General features: G+C 30.9%; 2 protein-coding genes across 2 annotated transcripts in view; both read left to right on the top strand.

Annotated features, from left to right (window-relative positions):
• Positions 1 to 16,437, top strand: part of LOC136989794 (EARP and GARP complex-interacting protein 1) — a 45,386-nt gene extending 28,949 nt beyond the window's left edge. Inside the window, exons 9-10 of the mRNA XM_067288068.1 lie at positions 4,779 to 4,943; positions 15,601 to 16,437. Coding sequence (XP_067144169.1) covers positions 4,779 to 4,943; positions 15,601 to 15,769 — 334 coding nt within the window. The 3' untranslated portion in view covers positions 15,770 to 16,437. The remainder of the gene's footprint in view (positions 1 to 4,778; positions 4,944 to 15,600) is intronic.
• A 594-nt stretch (positions 16,438 to 17,031) lies between these two features.
• Positions 17,032 to 25,066, top strand: part of LOC136989787 (acid sphingomyelinase-like phosphodiesterase 3b) — a 73,444-nt gene continuing 65,409 nt past the window's right edge. Inside the window, exon 1 of the mRNA XM_067288060.1 lies at positions 17,032 to 17,230. Within this exon, the coding sequence (XP_067144161.1) occupies positions 17,140 to 17,230 (91 nt within the window). The 5' untranslated portion in view covers positions 17,032 to 17,139. The remainder of the gene's footprint in view (positions 17,231 to 25,066) is intronic.

Below are 25,066 nucleotides of genomic sequence, written 5' to 3'. Positions count from 1 at the left end.
TCTGTTCATCATGGAGACAACCTTGTTCACTTGTATATTGTGCTAGAGCTGTGCTATATGTTTTATATATAATTAGATACAAAATATTTGTCTAGCGGAATAACTTGATAATTTGGAAGATCACCTGGCAATTTTTAAGTTACAAACTTACAAGCAATGAGAAAGTTACTTCCAAGAAACAGAGAATGTGCAGTAATGCAGATTCTTCAAAAGAAAAAGAAATCACTTATATAAAGGGCAACTCATTCAAAGATTTGCATTTTGAATGTCTTGAAGTCACACAGAAAATTCATAACTTCCTCACACTTTCTATCAGTAACTGTAAGAAACATTAGTCTTATAGCCCAATAATTTGGCAGATAATCTGGCTTTAATCAAAACTCTGGCTTGTGGAGTTGTTATATATGTAAAGATTATATAAAACTCCTAATTCATTGGTAATTATTATATTTTCTGACAAAACATTGGAAAAAGTTTCCAAAGATTAGTTGTTCAAATATATCACTTAGCAATCCCTTTATCTTTTCTGGTGATTTTTACTTGATTTATACCTGGTTAACAGATTTTTTCTGTATTTTAAGTACAGTGCACTCGTGCTAATCTAATTATTGTACAGGGTTCTTTTTATTAATGAAAAATTCAAATTAGTGGGGAGAGTTATGTATAAAGAAAAGGAAGTTATAAAGAACTAAATACAAATATGTATACAGTAGACCCCCCTATAACACGGGTTCATATAACATGGATTCGTATAACATGGCAAAAAAATTGCAATTGTGTTCATATAACATGGATTCGTATAACATGGCAAAAAAATTGCAATTGTGTTCATATAACATGCTAAAATGTCATTGCCGACTCGTGTCGTGACAGGATTGGTCGAATCTGGACCAATAGCGGATATTGTACAAACAGTTGAGTTTAAACGAGCACTGGACCTACTAAAAAACATTTATTATTCAACTGCCATAAAAATTATATTTATATTAATGATATCTCCAAAGTTCAGCAAATTTTTTGCAGAAAAATAACTTATCAGGAAACGTGCCTACCATTTGATAAGCTGCTCTGTGACGAAAACAAGCTTAAGCAATGGCGTCATCAAATGGTGCACACTCGGCAAGTAATCCTACAATTTTTTGTTTATAGCAGCTGTTTTTAACCTTTTTATTGGTCTTGCACCCCCCTTAAAAAATGGTGTATATTTGTTGTACGAGAGTTTTTATCCAATTCTAGAACCATGTTAGAGTGAATCCGTGCTATAGAAGTGCCATGTTATACGGGGTTACCTGTAAATATTGTTACAAACTTTGTTTACGTTTTTATTCAAGGTATGCGAACATGTCTTAACTAGTTTCTGTACTGCACGTAACAATGTGACTACATTAACTGCATGTACTGACAACTGATGACAAGCACAATGTGCTGAGAGACAGTAGAGTAGAGAGTGTAGAAGTGAGATGGTAGAGAGTGAAGACATGGGGATGCCATGTTGCTGGGTACCACGGTTTGTAGAGAATATGGTTGCTTGTTCGTATATATTTTTTAAATTTCTTTTGCACCCCTGGAAAGCTCTCTCGCACCCCCGAGGGTGCATGACCCCTGAGGTGCATGCACCCTGGTTAAGAACCACTGGTTTATGGCATAGTTTGGATTATTCCCAAAAAATTATACGTGATTTGGAAATGTTGAGTCAAATTAGTCTAGAATTGATTAATTTTATGGAAAAAAACGTTTCAAACAGCCATAGCCCCTAAACTGCACAAGTGCCGGGCTGTGATTGGCTCATGTATTTAAGTGACTCGTACAACATGGGTCTACTGTATTTTAAAAAATTATACAATATTTGGCACATTTATATTAAAATGTATAGTATATATTAATTTTACAAATTTTTCATTTTTTATAAAGTAATTATGAATTTTTTATAACTTCCCAATACTCAACACCGGAAGATAGTCAATAACATACCTATACAAATTTTTTAAAAGTTTGGCTTGAACATTAGTGGAAAAAACAAATTTGGTGTGGATTAGAGAGAATGCACTGTACTGTATTTATTTTGACATTATACAACTTTTAAACCTTTAAACTTTTGATAATATAGTGAGCTGCCAATAACAATCACTCTAAACAGTGGCTACTTTTCAGGAACATTTCTATTTGAACAAAAATGCATACAAAATAACCTCTACACAATGGTCATTTCCAACAATGCCCCAACTGCTAAAAAAACTTACTTTTAATCTTTTCACAATGGCCACTCTCCTCAAAATGATATAGAAATAATAATGCACTGTACAAAATTAGTCATTATTGATAAGGTGGCTAGTTTTGGATACTGGTTTTTATGTGTGGTTAATAAAATTGGCATAAAAAATAAACTTTTCTTAAAAAAACATCAAGGATTAACTAAGTTTAACATTTTAGACAATTGCAAAAAAAATTTGCACAAAAGTTCCTCTTGAATGTGCAGAAAACTTAAAAACACAAGTGTAAATCAATCATTTATTGTAGGCTATGATTTCTGTTAAAATATGTAAAGAAGTAACATTGTCATCTTCTGACAGTGGTAACTAAATTTCAACACCAAGGACTAACAGTGTTTTAGATGTTTTTTAAAAAAGAATTTGGAGAAATTTTTAAATTATCATCACTGTCATAAGACACTTTTTTTTTTTTACTTATTTCAATATAGGTTATAGCCTGCAATAAAAGACTGATGTGTGTTTTTTTTAGGTGTTCTCTGCACATTCAAAAAGGACCTGTGTACAAATTTTTTTTGTGATTTTTGTATAATGTTAAAGGTAATGAATTACATTTTCCTTCAAGTATTACATGCAATTTTCAGTTTACCTCCCATTAATGACCACTTCTGAACAACGGCCATGTTTTCTTCCTGTCAGTAGTTATTGTCAAGGGTTTGACTGTATTTTATAACTGTACAGCTGTAAATAGATATATGCTAAATAAAATAGGCTTATACAAAATATGAAATGAATGCTACCACAATAATGATAATTTATTGAATGCATAAATTTCTTTTTCTTTCCCATGATAATTATAATGTTAAATAAAAGTATTATTGATATACGTACTTAACACCTTACTCTTGCCGAGAAAAAATATATTTATTTGCAACAAACAAACAAACGTTTTCAGCCTGCTTCACAGGCCATCTTCAGGCTTGGAATACATTTGAAATTAAAATTCCATCCATGGAATACAAAAATTCAAATTCAAAATTAAATAAGGTACAATCAAAATAAAATATTGAATAACTAACATAAAGCAAAAAATAACAAAAAATATATAAAAATGTAACAAATGAATACGTAAGCATTAATAAATGCAAATTTCTAAGACATACAATAAAACCATTATATTGATTGGTTAGAGCCCTTATTAAACTTCTTAACCATAAACTTCCATGCAGAGGGAAGACTTTCTGCGTCCCTCGCATTAAGACAGCCTTCTTGTAATCTACTTCTAAAAATCTGCAACTTTTCCGCTGTCAAGGCTAATGATGGAGACGATAAAGGATTTATGATGGCCGCCTCATTCCATTTGACCGTAGCTCCTGGCGCTTGCGCCATTTGGGACAAAACTGTTGCATTAGACCCCTTTCTGATATTATAACTATGCTCCTTGATTCTAATTCCTAAACTTCTAGTGGTTACTCCGATGTAATCTTTTTTAACGCCCCAAGACAGGACGAAAGAAATAGATAGAATAATAAATGTAGCCAGGACCCTAGGTTACCAAAAAAGTACAATTCTAGGAATAATTAAGAAATATGAACACAACATCAAGAAAGGATGTTTTAAGAATGCTCCCAATAAATTTGTAAAGTTTACATATAATGAAAGTATGAATACAGTCATGAAAGAAATAGCACACAGAAAAAGTTCGAAGATGCTTATAAAAAGGGCCCCTAATTTATACAAAATCCTCAGGAATGATAAAGATGTTATAAAGGCAGAAGAGAAAGCAGGAGTTTATAAAATTCCGTATGAAAACATGCAATTGGGCGTTAAAAAAGATTACATCGGAGTAACCACTAGAAGTTTAGGAATTAGAATCAAGGAGCATAGTTATAATATCAGAAAGGGGTCTAATGCAACAGTTTTGTCCCAAATGGCGCAAGCGCCAGGAGCTACGGTCAAATGGAATGAGGCGGCCATCATAAATCCTTTATCGTCTCCATCATTAGCCTTGACAGCGGAAAAGTTGCAGATTTTTAGAAGTAGATTACAAGAAGGCTGTCTTAATGCGAGGGACGCAGAAAGTCTTCCCTCTGCATGGAAGTTTATGGTTAAGAAGTTTAATAAGGGCTCTAACCAATCAATATAATGGTTTTATTGTATGTCTTAGAAATTTGCATTTATTAATGCTTACGTATTCATTTGTTACATTTTTATATATTTTTTGTTATTTTTTGCTTTATGTTAGTTATTCAATATTTTATTTTGATTGTACCTTATTTAATTTTGAATTTGAATTTTTGTATTCCATGGATGGAATTTTAATTTCAAATGTATTCCAAGCCTGAAGATGGCCTGTGAAGCAGGCTGAAAACGTTTGTTTGTTTGTTGCAAATAAATATATTTTTTCTCGGCAAGAGTAAGGTGTTAAGTACGTATATCTATAATGATTTGCTGAGTGCTTTATAATATTAAAAGTATTATTAGTTTTAATTTAATTTAATAAATAAAAGAACATTTTGAAATTGAATTATTTTTCTATTAGCTATTAAAGAAGTAATTAAAATATTTCAGGATTTGGACTATTCGTTATAATCATTTTCATGACCAATTAGTTTTAACTTCAAGCAGCGACTCTCGTGTAATATTATCGCGGGTTGCCTCAATTTCTTCAGAACCTTTTGGACATTTACTAGAAGACGAAGAAACATCATCGGTAGATGATGGCGATCAAGACAAGTAAGAAAAACTGCAAATTGAAATCAAATATGTATATTATTAATTAGGTTAATGTTACCCTAGGATCCAAAATGGCGGCGGGGGAAATTTTTCCCTACGTTGGAGACTGCGACGGGGAAAAAATTTTCCCTCGATTCAAGATGGCTGCGTTTCCGGCCGCCATCTTGAAATTTCTCTGCACACTCCGCGGATATTAACCGAAATAAACAATAAAAAAAAAGAATTTTTTTACTCACTTTTCGATGGTGGTTGTCTGCTTCTTCCTATCTTTTTTTCCTTTCCGAACATATTTTTAAATATACGCCCTTTCTCGTACTTTCTTTTACATATTACGGTCTCGTCGATTTCCACCGTTTTATTCGGCACTCCTTTTTTAAACGATGTCAAATTACTCAAAGCTATAAGCAATACCAACCGTATGTGATTGGACCAATCGACTCCCGTTTTTCTGGATTTGCCTGCCGCAATCGCCGAGGTCGTCGCCATACATTCCAGACATAGTTAGTGCCATATAAACGACAGAATGCAACTCCAAGAAATGTGGCCAAATTTACTTTTAAATGTTCCATCAAAGGCAGAGGTCTTTGTTCCGCACTTACTACATCGCAAGAAACAGCTTTCTCTATTACTCCGATAGTATAATTTGCATAAAGAATCGCAATGAATGCAAACGGACTCGGTCGGCTGTATGCCTAATTTTACAGCAAATTTCAATGCGTTATCGATACTGGGAGGCAAACCTGGTTCCAAAAAGTCGTCTTCAATTAACATGGAGAAATCACGGGTGGTGCATTTCGACCAAAATTCGTCGTTGCAACTCAAATCTGCAAAACTACTCATTATCGAACAATTGCAAATAAACTATACGTTTACCGATAATAAATTGTGTGAGAATGAAATATCGTAACAAAATAAAACAGCAATTATTCCAATACGCAATTCGTCGCAACACTACAGCAAACGATTCCAACTGGAAACTAGTCAATTTGCATAAAATTGCCCGAAAAGGAACAGAATCACGTCGTAGATCATGCATTTGCATATTCATTCGTAACACCCCTACGTATTTCCCGCTGATTTTACTCTCGCACGACGCTACGAAAAAGCTCCCTCTACTGTCGCAAATACACACTACCGTCCGTTTCGAGGTTACAGGAAACTCGGCCACGTCAAACGCAGCGTCGAAACCGAACGGGGAAAAATTCTCAACAGCGTCGACGTCACGACTCTAGGGAAAATTTTTTTCTCCGTAGTAGTCTCCGAAGCAGGGAAAAAATCTCACCGCCACCATTTTGGATCCTAAGGTAACATTAACCATTAATTAATATGATCATAAACTGTTTTGCTTATTTATTTTTCATTGTTTGAAATGTAATAGGAAATATATTAGAAAATTCCCTTGAAATTATTAAATTAGTTTATTTTAAATCTTTATATTTATTAAATTTTGAAATTTATAAATACAGTAGAGCATCGATTATCCGACCCCCGATTAACCGACTTATCGGTTAACCGACCGCGTTCTAGTCGGCAAATTCAAATGTCCGCTAGTGATGTGGCGCTACAATATTTGGTTATGTCTTGGCTACTTTAATATTATTTTTGTTAAATTTTTGCATGTTTTAGCTGGCAGCACTGGCTCGACCATGAAAGGGAGGCTAGTATTTAAACCAGGCCTAATACACTATACTAATAATGTATTTTTTCATACTTTTCGGTTATCCGACTTTTCAGTTATCCGACCAACCCCAGTCCCCAATTGAGTTGGATAATCGATGCTCTACTGTAATTTAATTATAAATTTAATAATTTCAAATAGAAAATATCAAAAATTAGTATACTTTAGTAATTTAAAAAATTTTTTAAATGCATATATTGCTTTAAATTCAATACATATTTTTGTACACTGAACTTAAAATTGGAGTGCATTTTAAATTCAAGTTGTTTTTTAAATTCAGAATATTTTTTGTCATTCTTCAAACATAGTGTTGCTGTCAGGCCGATTCTCACCTGGACAAGCCGGTTTTTAAATTTATGGTCTGGATTAAATATTAATTTGTCCAGTTTCGTAGAAATTGTGAAATTATGATGAAACAAAATAAATTTATAAAAATATTTGCCAGTATTTTATTTTAACAATTAAAGACTAACTTCACACCCGCCACCCAAACTTACCCCTAGGCTAAGAGTGACAGAAAATGTACTTTTAAAATTCTAACTTGCAAATATCTCTGGCAAATATTAGGTTTGTTCCAACACAAGTCCCTAACTGGTTTAAAACTGACATGTGCATTGTTCAGTTCTCGGCTGTAAAATGACATAGCGCATACCTCGAGTCAAATTCAAAAACGGGTGTTCGCTACGTATAGTTGACAATAACACAAACATTTATATTAACAATGAATATTACAAAGGTTACAAAGTTCACGACGACAGAAAACAACGATATGGTGATTAACAAATTTTCAAACATGTACAACTAAGAGTTCGGACAGTCACTGAATCCGTAACAGGTCCGTTGGAAGAACACCTTGTGACCTTTCTTGCACAGATGTATCTGCAGTAAGTCCTCGAGTCCTTTTAGCACACCTAGCACTTGTTAGTCCAAAAAAAGCTCTCTCTTTCCAAGTTCAAAGGGAACCTTTTCCCACCTAGAGTTGATGCTTTTATACTCGTCGGAGTTCGAATCTGCTCCACCAATCAGTGTCAGATGCCTCCAGCTTGTCCGGCCAATGTACAATCTCTGCCAGCCAATCGCTGATCATAGATTTCAAACAAACAGCAGTTTCCTAACTGACATTCTCCAACAGTCGCTTTCCAACAAACTTTGTAACGGCTACCAATTTGAATTACAAAACTTCTGTTATAACCGAAAAAGGCGGGAATCGCATGTCTGGGCAACTCCAGCTGCAACACCTTGTATTTATATTATATATTGTATCAAATACAATGTATCTTTTGTAACTTAATATTATTATTGTTGGTATGTGTTGTTATTTATTATTCTTACTTTTATGTATTATTTTTGCAATTAACATCAACATTGGAATGTTATTAATTATTCTTGGATATGCCACATGTGATTATTGTATTACTTTAATAATATAATACAGTATATACTGTACTGTACATGTTTACCTTCTAATAAAAAAAATATTTATTTTCTATTCACAATAAAAAAACCTAATTTTTTTTATCTTTAATTATAATATCCTAATTATAAAATGTCCAGGTCAGCAATTTTGAAAAAGTGGCAACTGTTCAAACACGAATGAAAATTTTGCAGAATTTCATGTGTTTTTTTTTTAAGTTTTGTTAATTATAATTTGTTTCAAATATATTATTTACATTTTGACTTTTTAATAAACTTTTTAAAACTATATTTAATTTTTATTTCTAATTAGAATCTAATTTTTTTTTGAAGTGGAGTATGTCTTAAATTGTTTGAGGCAATATGGCATTTATTGTATTGTCTCAAATACCTTTGATTCAATTGTTTTTTTTTCTTATTCTTATTTGAACTTATGAAGAAGATGATTATGTCAATGGCAGATTTAGAGAAGGTGCACAGGATGTAGCTGCACCCTCTTCTGGAGGTTGATAATTTATTATTTTCAACAAAATAATGACTATAGAAAAAAATTCCAAACCTTTCCATTTAATGTTTTTAGGTTAAATTATCTGATAGATTAGAAACACAATATTATTACCTATGATTTTTCCTCCCTCTGAAGATAAATTCTTAAAAAGTTTATGACCAGTTAACAATCTACAGGGTTTATGCCCAGAGGTGCATAGACATGGACGGTAATCACTTTCAGCATCTGTTCTGTGGGTAAGTCAATAAAGCTTTAGACAAGCAGTCCACTTGTTCATTCTTCATGTCTATTGGTGGGCTACTTTTCTGTGGACCACCCTGTATAATAGGTGAGCCACTTCCAGTTGCAATAGAGTGTTAATGAGATTTTTAACTCTTTTTTTTTTTTGTAACTTTTTTGGTAGCCAAGTAGGATAATTATCCCACCAGTAGGTCTAATATGGCGGGTAAGAAAAAAATTAAAAACTTTAGACACACTGCTCAAAAAACAAGAAAATGAACCAGAACTTCCTCCAAAATAGGAAATAGTGTGCCACATTGATCTAGAGTCCTCCCAGTTAGACAACTTTATGAAAATTAAGACAGGAAAAAATTGAGACTATTTTTGGGCAAAAAAAACATTTTTTCTTTTTTATTTTTGAAAATTAATATGTCATTTAATCATTTTGAAAAAACAAGATTAATTTTTTGGCAAATTCTTAAAACTTAAAAGAAATTTAGAAAAAAAATTTAAATTAGTATACATTTTCTCCCCTGTTACTGATAAATGCCATTAAAGATTTCTACATAGGCTAATGTTGTGGTGGAAATTGGACTAATCAAATTTGATTGGTCTAATTTGTTGTTTGAGTAAAAACAGTATAATCAAATTAATATAACAAAATTGAATTAAAGCATAAAAAGCTGCTTTGCATTTCTTTAGCAGTTATTTCTGATTTTTAAAAATCTTAATTAGCATCATAGTAAATTTTCTCTGCTTTTTCATGACAGTTTTAGATTGGATAGGATATGCCGCGTCAGGGACAAATTTTAATTTGATGATATCAAGCTTCTATATTTGTATATTTCTATAATGTAAATTTTGACTAATATATCAGCAATGTACTTAAGCCATATTTAGAAAGAAAAGTTCTTTGCATGTATCTAGGAGAGATGGGCAAAGTTGTGTTCTATCATGACAAAGCCTCTTCTCACACTGCAAAGGAAACTGAGGAGTATCTCAAATATCTTAAAGCTTCAACAGGTCTTGATTATATAAAAAAAATGGGATAGTCTTACTGAATCACCAGACATCAGCCCTTCAGACTTCTTCAGTTTTGGATTCCTTAAACAACTTTTCCACTGACATACTACAACTCCGAGTGGTATTTAGAAAGTACTTAAAGACAAATGGTCAAATGTAACCTCTGAAAGATGTAAACAAATGTTTGACTCATGGAAATGGTGATGTAAGTTTGTTGCCAAACAGCAAGGAGCTCATATTGAACAGACAAAACAATTCACAGAAGGATTCTTAAAGACATTAATTAATTTTGAAGTTGCATAGTATTTGCTTATAGAGCCTCAGTACTACTACATGTGGGAGGCAGATTTTGACCTGCAAGTAGAATTCCTTATTGTCCACACCAGTAACCCAAAAACTCACAACCCACCAGCTTTTTTCAGTAAAGTGGTCATTTTAACAGGTTATATTTCAGGAAAATTGGATATACAGTAGTTAACCGAAAATCGGAATCAATTGGGGACTGGGGTTGTTCAGATTAGGGATTTGTTCCGATTACGGATTATGTACGAAAAAATATATTAACCTGTCCGATGTTCAAATTTTTCTCCATTGCGTGTCGCTTTGTGTTGAATTTTTGTCAATTTTAAGCCTAACGAAAATTTTTATAATAATAATCGAGGCTATCGTATCGTTAAAAATTATTTCTGCATTTTGTACAAACAAAATAAATATATTGAAAAATATAAAAACATGAAAATTATACTTTAGAAGTAAATTTAGTATCAAAAACGTTCGATTCAGCACGACACAGTCCAACTGAAAATCGTGCCGATTACCGGGGTTCCAATTTATGAGTCTCTACTGTATAACAATGGTCACTATACAGAGAAAAAGTGTTTGCAAAATCTATTGAGTATTTCAGGCCAAATAAAATTGGTCACTATAGGAAGATGATCATGTTACAGAGGTGGTCATATTGGCATGCTCCACTGTATTTAGGATTCCAAGAGACCTGTAGTGCTTCATGGCTATTTATGTATATTATTTTTACTTTATTTTTTGTTTGTTTTCTATTTGTCACATGTCTGTTCTTGTGCAGATCCCTCTCCGTTTCCTTCCTTGGTACCGGCAGTTCTCTGCTGGCAGAGTGTGGATATGGTGATTGGCCCAAAGTGCGGGCACATGTGACGGCGCGACATCCGCTGGTTGGTGGTATAAAAATAAGGGTAACCCACGTGAGGAGGCTTTTTGTTTGTGGGATTTCTTCATACATGAATGACTGGAGGATGCCGCAGGTTATGGAGGACTAGGAAAGAGGTATAAGAGAACCAATCATCCAAAGATTGAAGAAATCTTGGATTGGAAGGGAATCCATTTTCATTGAGGCAATATGTAAACGAAAAAAAAAGATCGCCATCCAAGTAGGGTAAAGGATGAACTATAGTACGCTGACCAATGAGTTTTTGATTCAAAGAAAATGTTGTATGTATTATTGTATAATTTTTTCCCCAACTGTTTATTTGGTGTTACCTTAAGCCCTGGTCACACTATGCGATTTCCAGCCGCGCAGGCGACCGCAACTGCAACAAGCGCGAGTCGCGCGCGTCTTCTCGTGGTCACACATTGTTCGTTGACGTTGCAACTCGGAACACGTGACCCTATAATAAACCAATAAAATTACAGTAGCTTGTTTTTGTCTACTTTCGTGAGTTTACCGACATTTTACGTTCTACTTCAGAGTATTTACGGAATTTTAGCTACTTTTCTTATTAAAATAGCAAGCAGTTCCTTTTCTGGAATGAATAAAAGAAAAAAGGCGATAATTTTGTTAGAGCTGGCGAGAATATACGAAGAGAAAAATAAGAAAAAACGTTCATGCTGGGTTAAAACTTGACGAAATGAAAATCAACGGGCTAAACAATCGTGCTTTCTTTCACCAGCTGATGAATGAATTAAGGCTTTCGGATGCCGTAGGTTATAGGGGATATATCCGTATGAATACCAATACTTATATATAATTTAGGAGAAACGTTTCGTAGTTTGGCATATCAATTTAGAGTGGCCCATAATTCGATATCAGTCATTATCCCAGAAGTTTTGGATGCTATTTATCAATCTTATAAAAGTGAATATTTGAGGGTAAGTGTTGTTTAGAGGAAAGCTTGAATGATTTAATTCATTTATAATCGATATATTTTTTTCTTTTATATAAGCATTTATTTTATTCAATTGTATATTATTAAAAGTAATCAAACTTTTTAAAATAAATCTAACAATAACTTTTATAAATTCAGATTTGATTTATATCAAATATAGCATTTAAATGTACTGAAACTGAGTTAATACAAATGTTATAATCAAGATATGTTGACAAATATACAACACAAAGTATGACGTGGCACAAAGACGTTTTCTGATTGGATGCGCGTTTGCAACCGTCGCCAGTAGAACAAACTTTTTGTTTCTAGTTGTGGTTGCAGTCGCGCCGGTTTTCGAGGGGGGATTACCAGTTAACGGGAACAGCCGTCGCGGTTGCAGTCGCCCGCGCGGCTGGAAATCGCATAGTGTGACCAGGGCTTTAGTGTTATCGGTTTTTGTACGGTCTGTCGGGAGAAAGGAGGGTTTCACATAAGGAAGGAAGGTCAGGAGAGAGCGAATTGGGAATCATATTGTTATGCAATCGAACTTTGAATCCTGTATTTGTTCATTAGTCGCGTATTTGTTCTCAAATAAACTTTTGTTTACAAAACTACGCTGTTACGCCGACTATTCGGTTTGACTGTTCTTTGAACCCCGCAGACCACATGCTACAGGAGTACCTACATTGGCATCCATGACAAGGTCGTGATTAATCATTGTGAATAGTTGGTTCAGCATATGTCCCTTTCTTTCCTCTTCGTTTCATCCGGTTCATGTTCCAGGCCCTGTTGTTTGTATACTGTATTTGACTTGGTGCTGCCATACTTTTGGTTTTTGTTTATTTATTGTTCCTGATGGAAAGTCACGATTTGGTAGGACAATCTGGAATGGCGATGGAGGAGGTCAGTAGTGTCCCCATTGTTACTGGGTTCATGGGGATGATCCCATGTTTTATGAACTTGCCTGGCGATGTTTTGGATATATGCCACTTCTACCAAATGGAGGAAAATGTAGCATCCCTTACCAGTTGGGAGGAGGCAGTAAAAATCACTGTCATTCAGTCTAGGCTTAAGGGTAAACCACTGTCAGTGTTTTTCAATCTGAGGGATTAGTTATGAGGAGATAAAAACAGGCCTCATTAAATGCTTTAATCAGAGGGACAAAGAACAAGATTCCTTCAATCAAGTCTTAAAAATACCTCAAAAGAAAGGGGAAAAAAGTCTGCAAGTACTGTACGTGATACAGATAAGGTTATTGTTCTCACATGCTGTAGCTCAAAACGGCAACTTGGCTATGCTCCAGGATAACGCTGTGAAGAAGTGTTTTTTGAGGGGTTTGGTCGTTGACATCCGGAGACAGGTGATGCAAAGTTATCTGAAAACCTTGGACCAAGTGATATGTAGGGCAGAGGAAGAGGAGAAGATTGAGGTGGTGTGCAGAAAAGGATAATGAATGAGGTATGCACGAATTCAGAACATAGGGGTTTGTGCTCTGAGAAGAAAGACAGAGTGAGCAGCTGTATGGCAGAGCTTGAGGGCCAAATTCGGGCATTGAGGGAGTTGGTTGCATCATTAACTGAGTGCATGAAGGGAAATGGAAACCCTGAAAGAAAATGGATGGGACAATAGAAGGTGTTATGCGTATGGGGAGAAAGGGCATCTGGCAAGGCAGTGTGATAAGTGTAGGCATTTAAACTAATTAAGGGCCATTTGGAAGGTCAGACGAAGAGTTGAGTTAGTTTTGGAGCACCCTATCAAAGTGAAGCAATACTGTATCCCATATAGTTACTTGCCTGACCTCAGAAGGCAAACGAATGACCTCCTTAAGGCAGGAATCTGCAAAGAAAGCATGTCAAAGTGGAACCACATGTATCAGGAAATTCCACACTACTTTTCTATTAAGATAAATTCACATGTGAAAAGCAAGGAAAAAATTAAGAATACACTATAAAAACAGTGAAGGGAACATAATATTAGTATCAATAAATGCATACACCTGTATAAGATAATTGTAGTAAACAATCCTTTAATCAATGTTTTTCATAAATACATATGTAAAATGTATACTATAATACTATATGTAAAATGCATAGTTGATTCACTATTAAAAATAACTTTCATTAATTCTAAAATGGAAACAAAATTCCTATAAGACTATTTTAAATAGTCTATATAGGAAAAGACATAAATATGATTTTAAAAAATTGTGTATAAATAAACAGGCTACAATTAAAATAACTTGTATTATGTGTTGTTACTTAAAAAAATTCAACTACTATTTTAAAGTATACTTAACATTTCTGTATTTTAAACAATGATGATAATGCAATTATTATTTTTATTATTATTTTATTTTATTATTCTCCTTCTCAGTTTAAGTAGTTCAATGATCAAATAATTTTGAGAATTATTGATCTATACAATACAAAAATAATCCTGTTATTAAATTGATCAAGTCTCAAAAACTTGGATCTTATTTTGCCACTTTTAAGTTAAATTTGTTTTAAAATATTTTTTTAACATTTTGAAAGTGATTTGTTTTTACATAAATATTTACTGGTGAAATTTTTAAAGAAACTTAATTGAATCAAATGAATCATTAATTAAAAATAATTATAGTTATGATTATTATAATTTGGAAATAAATACAATTTTATTAAAACTTTATTACTTTCAATAGAATTGTTTTCTTTATTTTAAATAATAATAACAGAATAAATAAATTAATATAATTTTTTAATATTTTATTTTATAATATTCAATATTATAATATTTAATGTTTATAATATTTAATATTATAAATATTAAATCTAAAATGATTTAATGTTTATAATGAATTTCAAATTCTATCAATAAAATATAAATTATAAAATTGAATTTAGACAAAATTAAAATCAAAAATAGAATTTGAGAGAGAAATTTACATTATTTTTAAATTACTAAAAGAATTTAAAATACTTCTTTAGATTGAAAGTTAGGGCTTATTTTGTTTATTGGTTTATACATTAATTTGTTGATTTTAACAGTATACTTTTACATTAAACACTTATAAGAATAACAGGATGTAATAAAATATGTCAAGGAAAATTGAGTATAAAAAAAATGCATTAATTTATGTGAATAGCTAATTATCTATACTGGTTTTCCTAAACAATTACATAATATCTATATAGCCTTAAGTGTTTTATAAGGAAAAATGGCAATAAAATCAAACATATTTTTTTCAGTATCTTATTATAAAAGTTTCAAAATTAATTCTATATGAATAATAAATTTTATTTTATGGGATTTCTTTTAATGTAGCTTCTTACACTATACACAGCAGAGACTGAAAGTCAGTTAATCTTGTTTTTCAGGTATATTTGTGAATGACTAAGTGTAGAATGGGGCATTTTTCTTTGACAAAATTGGCAAAAAAATGTGTATGTTGAATAAGACAGCAATTTAGTCTTTAGAATGGTTAACTGACTTTCAGCCATTCTATATATTTGTTTATGTTAATTTAACATATTACATAATATATTGTATGAAATGAAGTGAATATTATTACTACTAGTTATGCAGAAATATTACAAAATATAGGTTACACAGTTTATTTTATATATATGTGTATATAGCAATAAATGCTCATTTCATTTATCTATTAAATATCATAATTGAATAATAATAATAATTAAAATTTTCTTTGCTTTATAGGAAAGTGTTTCAGGATGGTGTCATTGCTACTTATGAAGAGCACGAAGATAGTGTTTATTCCACAGAATGGTCCAGTGCAGATCCCTGGTTGTTTGCTTCGTTGAGTTACGACGGAAGATTAGTTATCAACAAGGTTCCTCGTGCGGAAAAATACAGAATTTTACTATAGCATGGAAATAAATAGTACCCTTGGCAATATGTGTAATTATTTAATGAGCTTTAAGTGTGCAAAGCAATTAATGTAGCATGGAAATAATAGGCATGAAGCTAATTATTTACTATGTATAGATATAAGTAACAAATGGTTAATTTATGTAAATTTTTTTACTTATCTTATATATTTACAACACACAAAAAATCATTTTAAAATTAAACCTTTCATTATATGAACATATGTAAATTATATACATATACCACAGGGTGATCCAAAAGTTGGCTAACTGTGTGAATTGCTCAGACAAGCTATCAAAGAATTTTAAATATTTATAATTTGCTATGTCAAAACATTGTAATTTGTATATTGAACAAAAATGTCATACTTTTTAGCCATTTCTGCAAAACTTGTAAATAGTAAAATCTTCAAACAAGGCAGTAATTTAGTCTTTACAATTGTTTGCTGACTTTTGGGATGAGAGAAGACACAAAAGTCAGTTAACCATTTATAAAGGAAAGGTTCAACTTTTAATTTGATTATTTATGTACAAGGAAAGATTTTGAAATTAATTTTTTTTAAGTGAAATTAATGATTTTATTATTAAAAGAAAGATTTTATTGGAGATTTAGTTAAGCTTACTAAGCTGTAATTTTGAAAGTTAAATAAAACAAATTTGTTATTCATGATTAATATAACAGTTTTCTGGTTCAAGAATATTGCCTATAACAAGTTCTGTTTATTTAAAAATATCAAATTTAATTGTTATTACTATTATTACTGATTTCTTATTTTTAATCTTAATTTTTCAATCGTTTTTCCTTGTTATGTCAGTAAAATATTAATGAGGTTTTTTTTATTTTTAATTTCTGATCTCTTATGAAACGTTCCAGTAAACAGTTGCGTCAAGCAGTAAAGCGTGAAATAAATTAAGCGAATTAAAAAATAAAAATGAAAAACAAATGATTAAAATTTCATAAGATTATTTAAAGTTTTGTAAAAAAAATAAAAAAAAATTACGTATATAAGAATTAAAATGAAATAATTTTGAATTGTTTCCATAGTGACCATAAGAACATAAATTGTATTTTTGTTTTTGATGATTCGTCGTTTTCGTGTAATTATTTTATGTATATTTATAAATACGAATAAAATTATTATATGAAATTTAGAACGTGAAATTATACGAATGAATATATTAAAAAGAATGTTAATATATTTCGTAAATTCTGCACGCTCCATAATTAAAAAATATATTTACGTTAGATAGAGGGCGCTAGTTTATGACGTCATTGGTTTACTTCGTCTGATCTGTTTGGTTTTTAGAGAGAGTTTTTAAATTAAGGAAGGGTTAATGTGAAGTTAGCAAGCGAAAAAAAACGTCAATTATGTCATTAAAGCAGCAGTTTTGTGCGTTGTCATTGCTTTTCTTCCAATTCATTTTGATTCGGAGTTATCCTACCGAAGATGGAAATGTTGGTAAGTTCGTTTGATTTTCGTAAATTGAATATCATTAAAGCAGCTGATGATGGAGTTTCTTAGTTAATTTATCGTAATTAAATGAACACGTGCCTCGTTAATTGAATTCGGGAGTTTTAATTAAAATGATGATGCTTGTTTGGTGAGTTTGGGAATGTTGCCATGGTAACCGTATGGACGTTTTGTATTTCAAAGTTTGGTATTTTACTTTCGAGAATGCAACAATTAATGTGAAAGAAATGTTAAAATAAGTCTAATTCATTAAAATAGAACAAGATAGAAACAAAAATGGTATTTAAATTTGTTTTGTTTAATCCTGAATCTGTCACAATGAGTTCAATATATAATCTAATTCTGTTCCAGATAGAAACTTAAACACAGATGTTATCTTACGTATTAATTGATTAATCGACAATTTTTATCGTTATAGAATCAAATACTAATTACATGATTTCAGCATAATGGCAAGGATGAGCTAGCCATTGTTGTTAGTCAGCTGAATTAATGCACTTTAAGCAATGGATGAAGTTAAATAACGCTGGTGTTTTTGATTCAGTTAATGGGCCATTTTCAAGGGTGGACAGAGATGTCACTTTCAATTGTCCATGTGTGAAGATAGTCCATTAACCTGGTCAAAAACATTAGCATTCTTTAAACTTAATCAAACCACTTTTAGCAGCTGGTTAATTCATTTATAACGATTTAATTATGTACATTGTTGGCTTCATATTACTGAAAGATAGAGAGGGAGGAAAGATGGGGATTTTTTCCCAAGGTTTGAGGAAAACTTTGGGCCTGTAGCTGTTTCTACCACTATAAATTAATGTTAATTTTAGTAACAAAAAATAAAATCTTTCAGACTGCTTTTTGTTAATTAATAAAGAAACATTTTATATATTCCACTCATTCAAAACAATTGCAAAAGGGACTACTCTATCCCTGGACTCTGTACAAGCCTTCAATAGTCCTGATAATGTAAGAAAATTATATGATAAACATATGCTTTTGATATGCTTATGATAAACATATGTTAATTTTCATTTTAGCTGATTTGGTTAAATGAAAATATTGTTTTATAAACTTATATCTTATAGTTTAAATAAGTCCCACGTGAAAGAACTTTTAAGAAGCCATATTCAGATTACTTTTGTAGAAAGATTCAAATACATTATATTTCCTTTGTCAAATAAAAGTAGAAAAATTAGACAAGAATAGTCATTTAGAATAGTGAGATAACTGGTTAAAATTTTAAATAGGATTGTATTTTAAAATATTAGAATAAAATCATATTATAAAAATCTTTTAAAAATGAGGACAAATCTATAACACATCAGTAAACACTTACAGAAAAATAACAATCATTTAAAAATTGGTGATAAAGCTAAATATTAATGAATCTGAGTGTATTCAAATAATCTATATTTAGAATAAGGAAAAAAATCTAATACTTCATCAGATTGTCATTAATTTGGCAATAAAATTGATAAAGCATTTAAACTGTCCTAAAAAGGGAGCTTTGTTACTACTACTGCACTATTAAAAATGAATTAAAATATTAATTGTTAAATGTCACCTTGTGAGGGTTTGTGTGTGTGAATGAGTGAAAATTCAAATATTTGTGAACAAAACATAACAGCTGCTTAAAGATTTCTGTTCATATATCTATTATAAACCGTTTGATTTTTTTATTTTTAACATTTTGCAAGATGATGAACACAAGAGGTAAATTTTAAAAATCTAACTGCAGGGCAATTTATTAATATGTGGTTAAGAATTACCACTATAGACTGTATAAACTTTTGCACTACTCTCTTTTGAACATTCCTTAATAATAATAATGATGATGATGATGATGATGATAATTTAAAAAAGAAAAGTTAAGAAATCTCATATATGTGACAAGATTAACATAAATCTGTTTTGAAATCCATTTCAAATTAATGGGAAGTTTGAAATGTCAGTGTTTAAATTAACATTTATGATTTCTTCTCTAAGCTTTGTTGTATTCATCAGATTATTAATTTACTTAGCAAGAATTATTTTTTATTAATATTAATTTATTATAAAAACGATTGTTATTTAAATATATTAAATAATTTCTATTATAATAATTGCATAGATTAGAATTGTTAAAGCAAAAAATAATTTAAAGCAATTGCAGTATAATAAATATGCATGCATTAGAATGTTATTAAGCTTTAAATGCAAGATTTAATATAATTTTAAATATAATACATATAAAACTAGACTTATATTATATATATATATATATATATATAAGTTTTGATTTAACTATCATAAATATGATAAAGTAAATCTATTTTTAAATAAAGTTTTTTTTAGTACCATGACATAACTTACTAATAAACTGTAGTTTATAATAATTTTTTAAATATAAGGATTTAACAATTGAAGAAAAAGAAATGATTTCCAGATTTAAAATTCATAACATTTTATTTATTTATTAAATTTCAGTAGGATTTATTATTATCCATATGGTTTTCAGCATAGTAACTACATGATTTATAAAAAAAAATCTTAAAAATGATAAAACTAATAGATGAAAATAATTTAAAATTTCAGGGAAATTTATATGAAATTTGTATTTAAACATTTTTATATTCTGCTCAAGTATATTATAAACTGTCATTTGAATATTCTTTATAATTTATTAATAATTAAATAATTAATGCCTATATCTATTTAACATCAATCATCAGTCATTGTGTGCATTCACACATGCACATTAGTTGTTCTTATAATTATTCTTTACAAAAACCAATTTTTAATAATTTAATTAACATTTAATAGTTGATTGTTATATACTGAAATCAATAGTCAAAATATGTATATTCTTATTTTAAAAAATTCTTAATTATAACTTAGTTGATATTTTATGTTAAACAAAATACAATTAGATCTGTTTAAATAAATTATAGGTTTAAGTAAGTAGAAAATATTTAAGCTAAGCTTTAATTAGATAAGGACAAAAGCACTTATCAAAAATTAAAATTTTTATGTTTAAGAAATAATATTAACTTTGAACTCCATAATGTTTTTACAGCTTGTGCGTTATAAGATTAAATATGAATGTACTGTTTAATGGTTGGTTTTCATAATATAAATCTTAATAGATATATAAAATTTTATCTAGTTATTTATTTTTAATTAAATCTTCAATAAAATAATAATAGTTTATTTAAATGATCCTAAATTGTAAACAAAATATATACAGTAGCCTTGATTTAACATACTGATTGGTGGAAGAGGTGTCTGCTACTGCTGAAAGTGTGCTAAATTGAATTTTTTTTATAACATTAATAGTGAACTTACAATGTACAGGATGGATTAAAATTTATAATAATGTATAAGTAGGAATAAAATATAACATACATTAACTAATCTATACTTATTGACTCCTCTTTTATCATATTCTTTCTAAGAATAAAAGAAGAAAGTTTACATATTTTTTCAATCAGGACAGAAATTTTCATTTATTTAACTGAATGTCTACTGTATTTGCAAATTAAAAATTTAAGCTTGTCTAAAAATTTAGTTTTATAATGCATTTTAAAATTATAGATTAGGCTAATATTTCAAATGAGTGTCATATGAAAATTCTAAAATTTTATTATATTTACTAAGAATCAAATATCATTTAATATCAAAGATTCATTTTATTACATGTGTTGATTTTCTTGTCTGGCTGTATTAATAGAAAAACTATGACTAGTTAAATTTTTCATAAATGGTAACATTTTAAAAAGTTTTAAATTTATTTTCTTTTGTTTTATTTAAATAATAATACTAATAAAAGCATGGAAAACATAGATTCCATATTCATAAAGATTGATAAATACCTAATAAATTTGGGGATTATCAAGTCAAGCAAAAAAGTGATCAAACCAATTACTTAAAAGATAGGCATATGTAATATTTATCTGCAATTAATGTATTACTTTATTTTTATTAAATTAGACCTTGTGGTACCTCTCAGACTGTCTATACATAACCAATATGTGAAGTGTTACATATGATAGACAACATGAGTTAAATTTTGTCATTAATCAGATAAAAGGATATATATAAATATCAGTGCAATAATGGTATTTTAATACTTATACAATTTGTTTGAAATTGTATCTTTTGAATTAAATGTGTGTTCAAAACTCCAACACAAACCTAATAACCGGTGCAAGTCTATTTAATTTTCTACGGCGAACGTTTTCGGACTCCCCTCTGGGTCCATTCTCAAGCCTAAATTCTCTTCCAATTGGTGTTTGACAAATCGAATACTTAATACTCTTAATCGCGTGCCATTCGAAAATTCAAAATTGTTCCATTAGCTTCTGTAGAACATTTATCCGAAAGAAACGCTTCCCAAGTTCACTTTATAAATCTTAAAAACTTAAAAAATCTTAAAAAGCTCAAACCCTTCAATAAAAAGACCAGCAGTATCTTTCCTTTCCTTTACTCCGTATTCGCTTTTTGCAGTAGGGCCTGCCATGCTAGCGACAACTTCACTTCGTCTTTTGCATTTATCGGCTGGGATGATTGGAAGGCCTTATAAATTTCCATCTGCTCTAACCATCGAATTTGATCTGCATGCTTAGTGGTAGCCAGTAGTTTCGTGGCCTTGAAGTCCGGGATTATTTCTGGATCTGATGCATAAACCGTCAATGAGGTGTTAGCTCTCCCATGTACAATGTTCCTGATGGTGCTCTTTCCATCTTAATTCCACCGCTCTTTTGGTGGATCCAATGTACACCAATTCCTTATTGCATCTATTATCCGTTACTGGGATAGCGTATACCCCAGGAAGTTTGTCCCTATTTGGTCTATCCTTATCATTCCGCAGTAATTGAAGCATAGATGGGCATCGCCTGTATGCTATGTTGAATCCTTGTCTATTTCGCAATTTTTCTATATAAAGGTGCTAAGATCGGGTTGTACGAAAGGAGTACGATATTTTTCGCTGCTTTCTCATTATTCCCATTACCCGGTGGATCAGGACAGCTGCCATTTTCATAATTTCTTTCTAGTTGCTGTACCAATCTGCTGTACCCGTGCTCTTTCACCACTTCCTGTAAGTATTCAATTTCCTGCTGTAACGCTTCTTGTGTGGCGCTGTGGGTGTGTGCTCTTTTAACCAGGGACCTGAATGCTGCCATCTTATACCCATATGGGTCACAAGAAAGGCAGCTCAACTTACATACCAGAGGATTCTTGTGACCCGTATGGATATAAGATGGCAGAATTCAGGTCCCTGGTTAAAAGAGCGCACACCCACAGCGCCACACAGGAAGCGTTACAGCAGGAAATTGAATACTTACAGGAAGTGGTGAAAGAGCACGGGTACAGCAGATTGGTACAGCAACTAGAAAGAAATTATGAAAATGGCAGCTGTCCTGATCCACCGGGTAATGGGAAAAATATCGTACTCCTTTCGTACAACCCGATCTTAGCACCTTTATATAGAATAATTGCGAAAAGACAAGGGTTCAACATAGCGTACAGGCGATGCCCATCTATGCTTCAACTACTGCAGTAAGGCGTAAGTTTTTACAACAAAATGTAATAACAGATGGTACCAAACACAATTTTATTTATTATAATTTAAAATATACTGTAAAAGTTATTTTTTAACAGCTGCGAAAGTTATGCAATTTGTTCTGGATTTTTGCTTTCATAGTAGGTATCAGCAAGATATTTGTGTTGGAATGTTGTTACTGAGAATGTGATAATGAGTTTTCCTCTATAATCATTGTCCTTTTAAAACAATTTTTGTTGATTGACTTGATCTTGAGTTGCAGTAATGTACTTTCTGGTAGAGTCAAGTACAGTATAGCTGTGAAATGTAAACTGCTAAACTATTATTAGGCTGAAATTTTATAAAATTTTTGACTTATAAATTCCCACTTCATTCTGTCTGTCCATCCTTAATCTCAAGAATGGAATTAGATACATGAAAGTTGAGATCAGATATGGAAAGCTTAGGGATGGGAGGTGGCCCTTATTAACTATATATGACCTTCTGATGCCAGTCTGAAGTTATGTTACTTCAATTCAAAAATTTTCCCCTGAAAGGAGTTAGATGACCAGCAAGATAATTGCTAGCAAGAAAAGTATGGTGTACACTGTACTGTACAGGGGCAAAAACACTACTGATTTGAGGTGGAGAGTGCATATTTTAAATAAATTTTTTATAATGTATTTTAAAATGAAATCGTTCCATTCAGTCTTTACATTTACAATGAATATTAACAATTAATTGTATTACTATTAGGAATTTTATGTGGCAAGAAAAAATTCAAACTTGTGAAAACTTTGATACTTCTAAGTGAATTATAGTTAACTTCTCTCAATAGATAAGAAAAATGATGCCTTTGTTCTGTCGATATTTTGATTTTCAGATAGAGATTATTTCAGTTCGTGTAGAATTTCAATAGAATTTAAATGATTAGATATGTAATAAAACATTCAGTTTGGAAGAAACAATAAGTCTTCATTCTTGTTCTTCTTTCACAACCTCAGGAACAAAACAGTATTTGTTATTGTTTATTAGAAAGAAAACGCAATTTAAGAGATTTTTAAATTGACATTCATACTATGTACTCTATGTAGTGTAACAACTAGGGTTTGTCATTTCCAGGTTTTTTGCTTGTCCTGGGATTCCGGGAAAAAAGTGACCTGTTTCCGGGGATCCCGGGATATAATTAATTATTTTTAAAATATAAAAAATATCTTGAAATCGAATGATATAATTATTTTTCATTTTTAAAAGTAATTTAATACGTTCTGCAACCTCCAAAATCATAATATTAATAATGCTGTGTAAAATATATATAAAAATTACCATTGAATTACGTAGAAATTTTGACAAATAGAAAAAAAATTATTAGTTTGTTGGAAACTGCTTACAAAAAAAAAATGCCTTAAATTGAATTGAAAATTTAAAGAAAAAATGAACTTGGATCAAACTTCTAACTTAACAGGTAATTTTCGTTTTTTAAATGAAACATAATACTAAATATTATTGTAAATTTTTATAAGATTTTGAAAACCAAAGATGGTCAATACTCCGATCACTCAATCTTGTTATTATTTTAATAATGAAAAGTCCTGCCACTGAAAATGCCATTTCCAATTCAATGGATGTGGGTGGAATCGTCTTAATGCATTTAAGAGAGGACAAATGTTACGTGTTTTTTCAGCTGTAGCGTCGAAGATTTCTAGTTCGTTTTCGAGAAGCGTTGCAGTACTTCTTTTGTTCTGAACTATTCTTGATTTGTCTGTCTCGGCTGCTTTAATAGCGGTATCAAGCTTATAGCCCGATAATTCGACAGTTCGTTTGGCTTTAATAATCAGGTTTATGAAGAAAAACTTCATATTTGCAGACTTCGTACTTTCTATCCCAATTTCACAACCTGGCACAATGCAGTTATCGAAGCTACTGGGCATAGTTAAAATTATGACAATATCGGCGCAATTATTCAAGATATTACAGGTTCTGGCAAGTAAAGAATTTTCAGTCCTGCCACAAATACATATTGATTATTGACAATCCATGAGATGTCATAACAAGCAAAAATTTAAAAACGAATAAGTAGGTTTAAAATGAATAAATACAAATGTATTCTGATAGTTTATGATTTAATTATACTTCCTATTTGCAAAATTTCTTCAACCTTAACACAAAAAAGAAAAAAGTGAATTTTTAAGAAATTTGTGGGATTTTCCGGGATATTTCCAGGGTTAAAAAACCGAGATCCCGATATTCCGTTTGAGAAACCGTAGTAACAACAATGCAATAAGTAATCAGGCAGGTAAAACGTC

Source organism: Centruroides vittatus, unplaced genomic scaffold, assembly GCF_030686945.1.
Source record: "Centruroides vittatus isolate TY-2023 unplaced genomic scaffold, ASM3068694v2 scaffold_769, whole genome shotgun sequence".
Lineage (NCBI taxonomy): Eukaryota > Metazoa > Arthropoda > Arachnida > Scorpiones > Buthidae > Centruroides > Centruroides vittatus.
The sequence above is the reverse complement of the archived record's forward strand: the minus strand, read 5'-3'. Positions and strand labels throughout refer to the sequence as shown.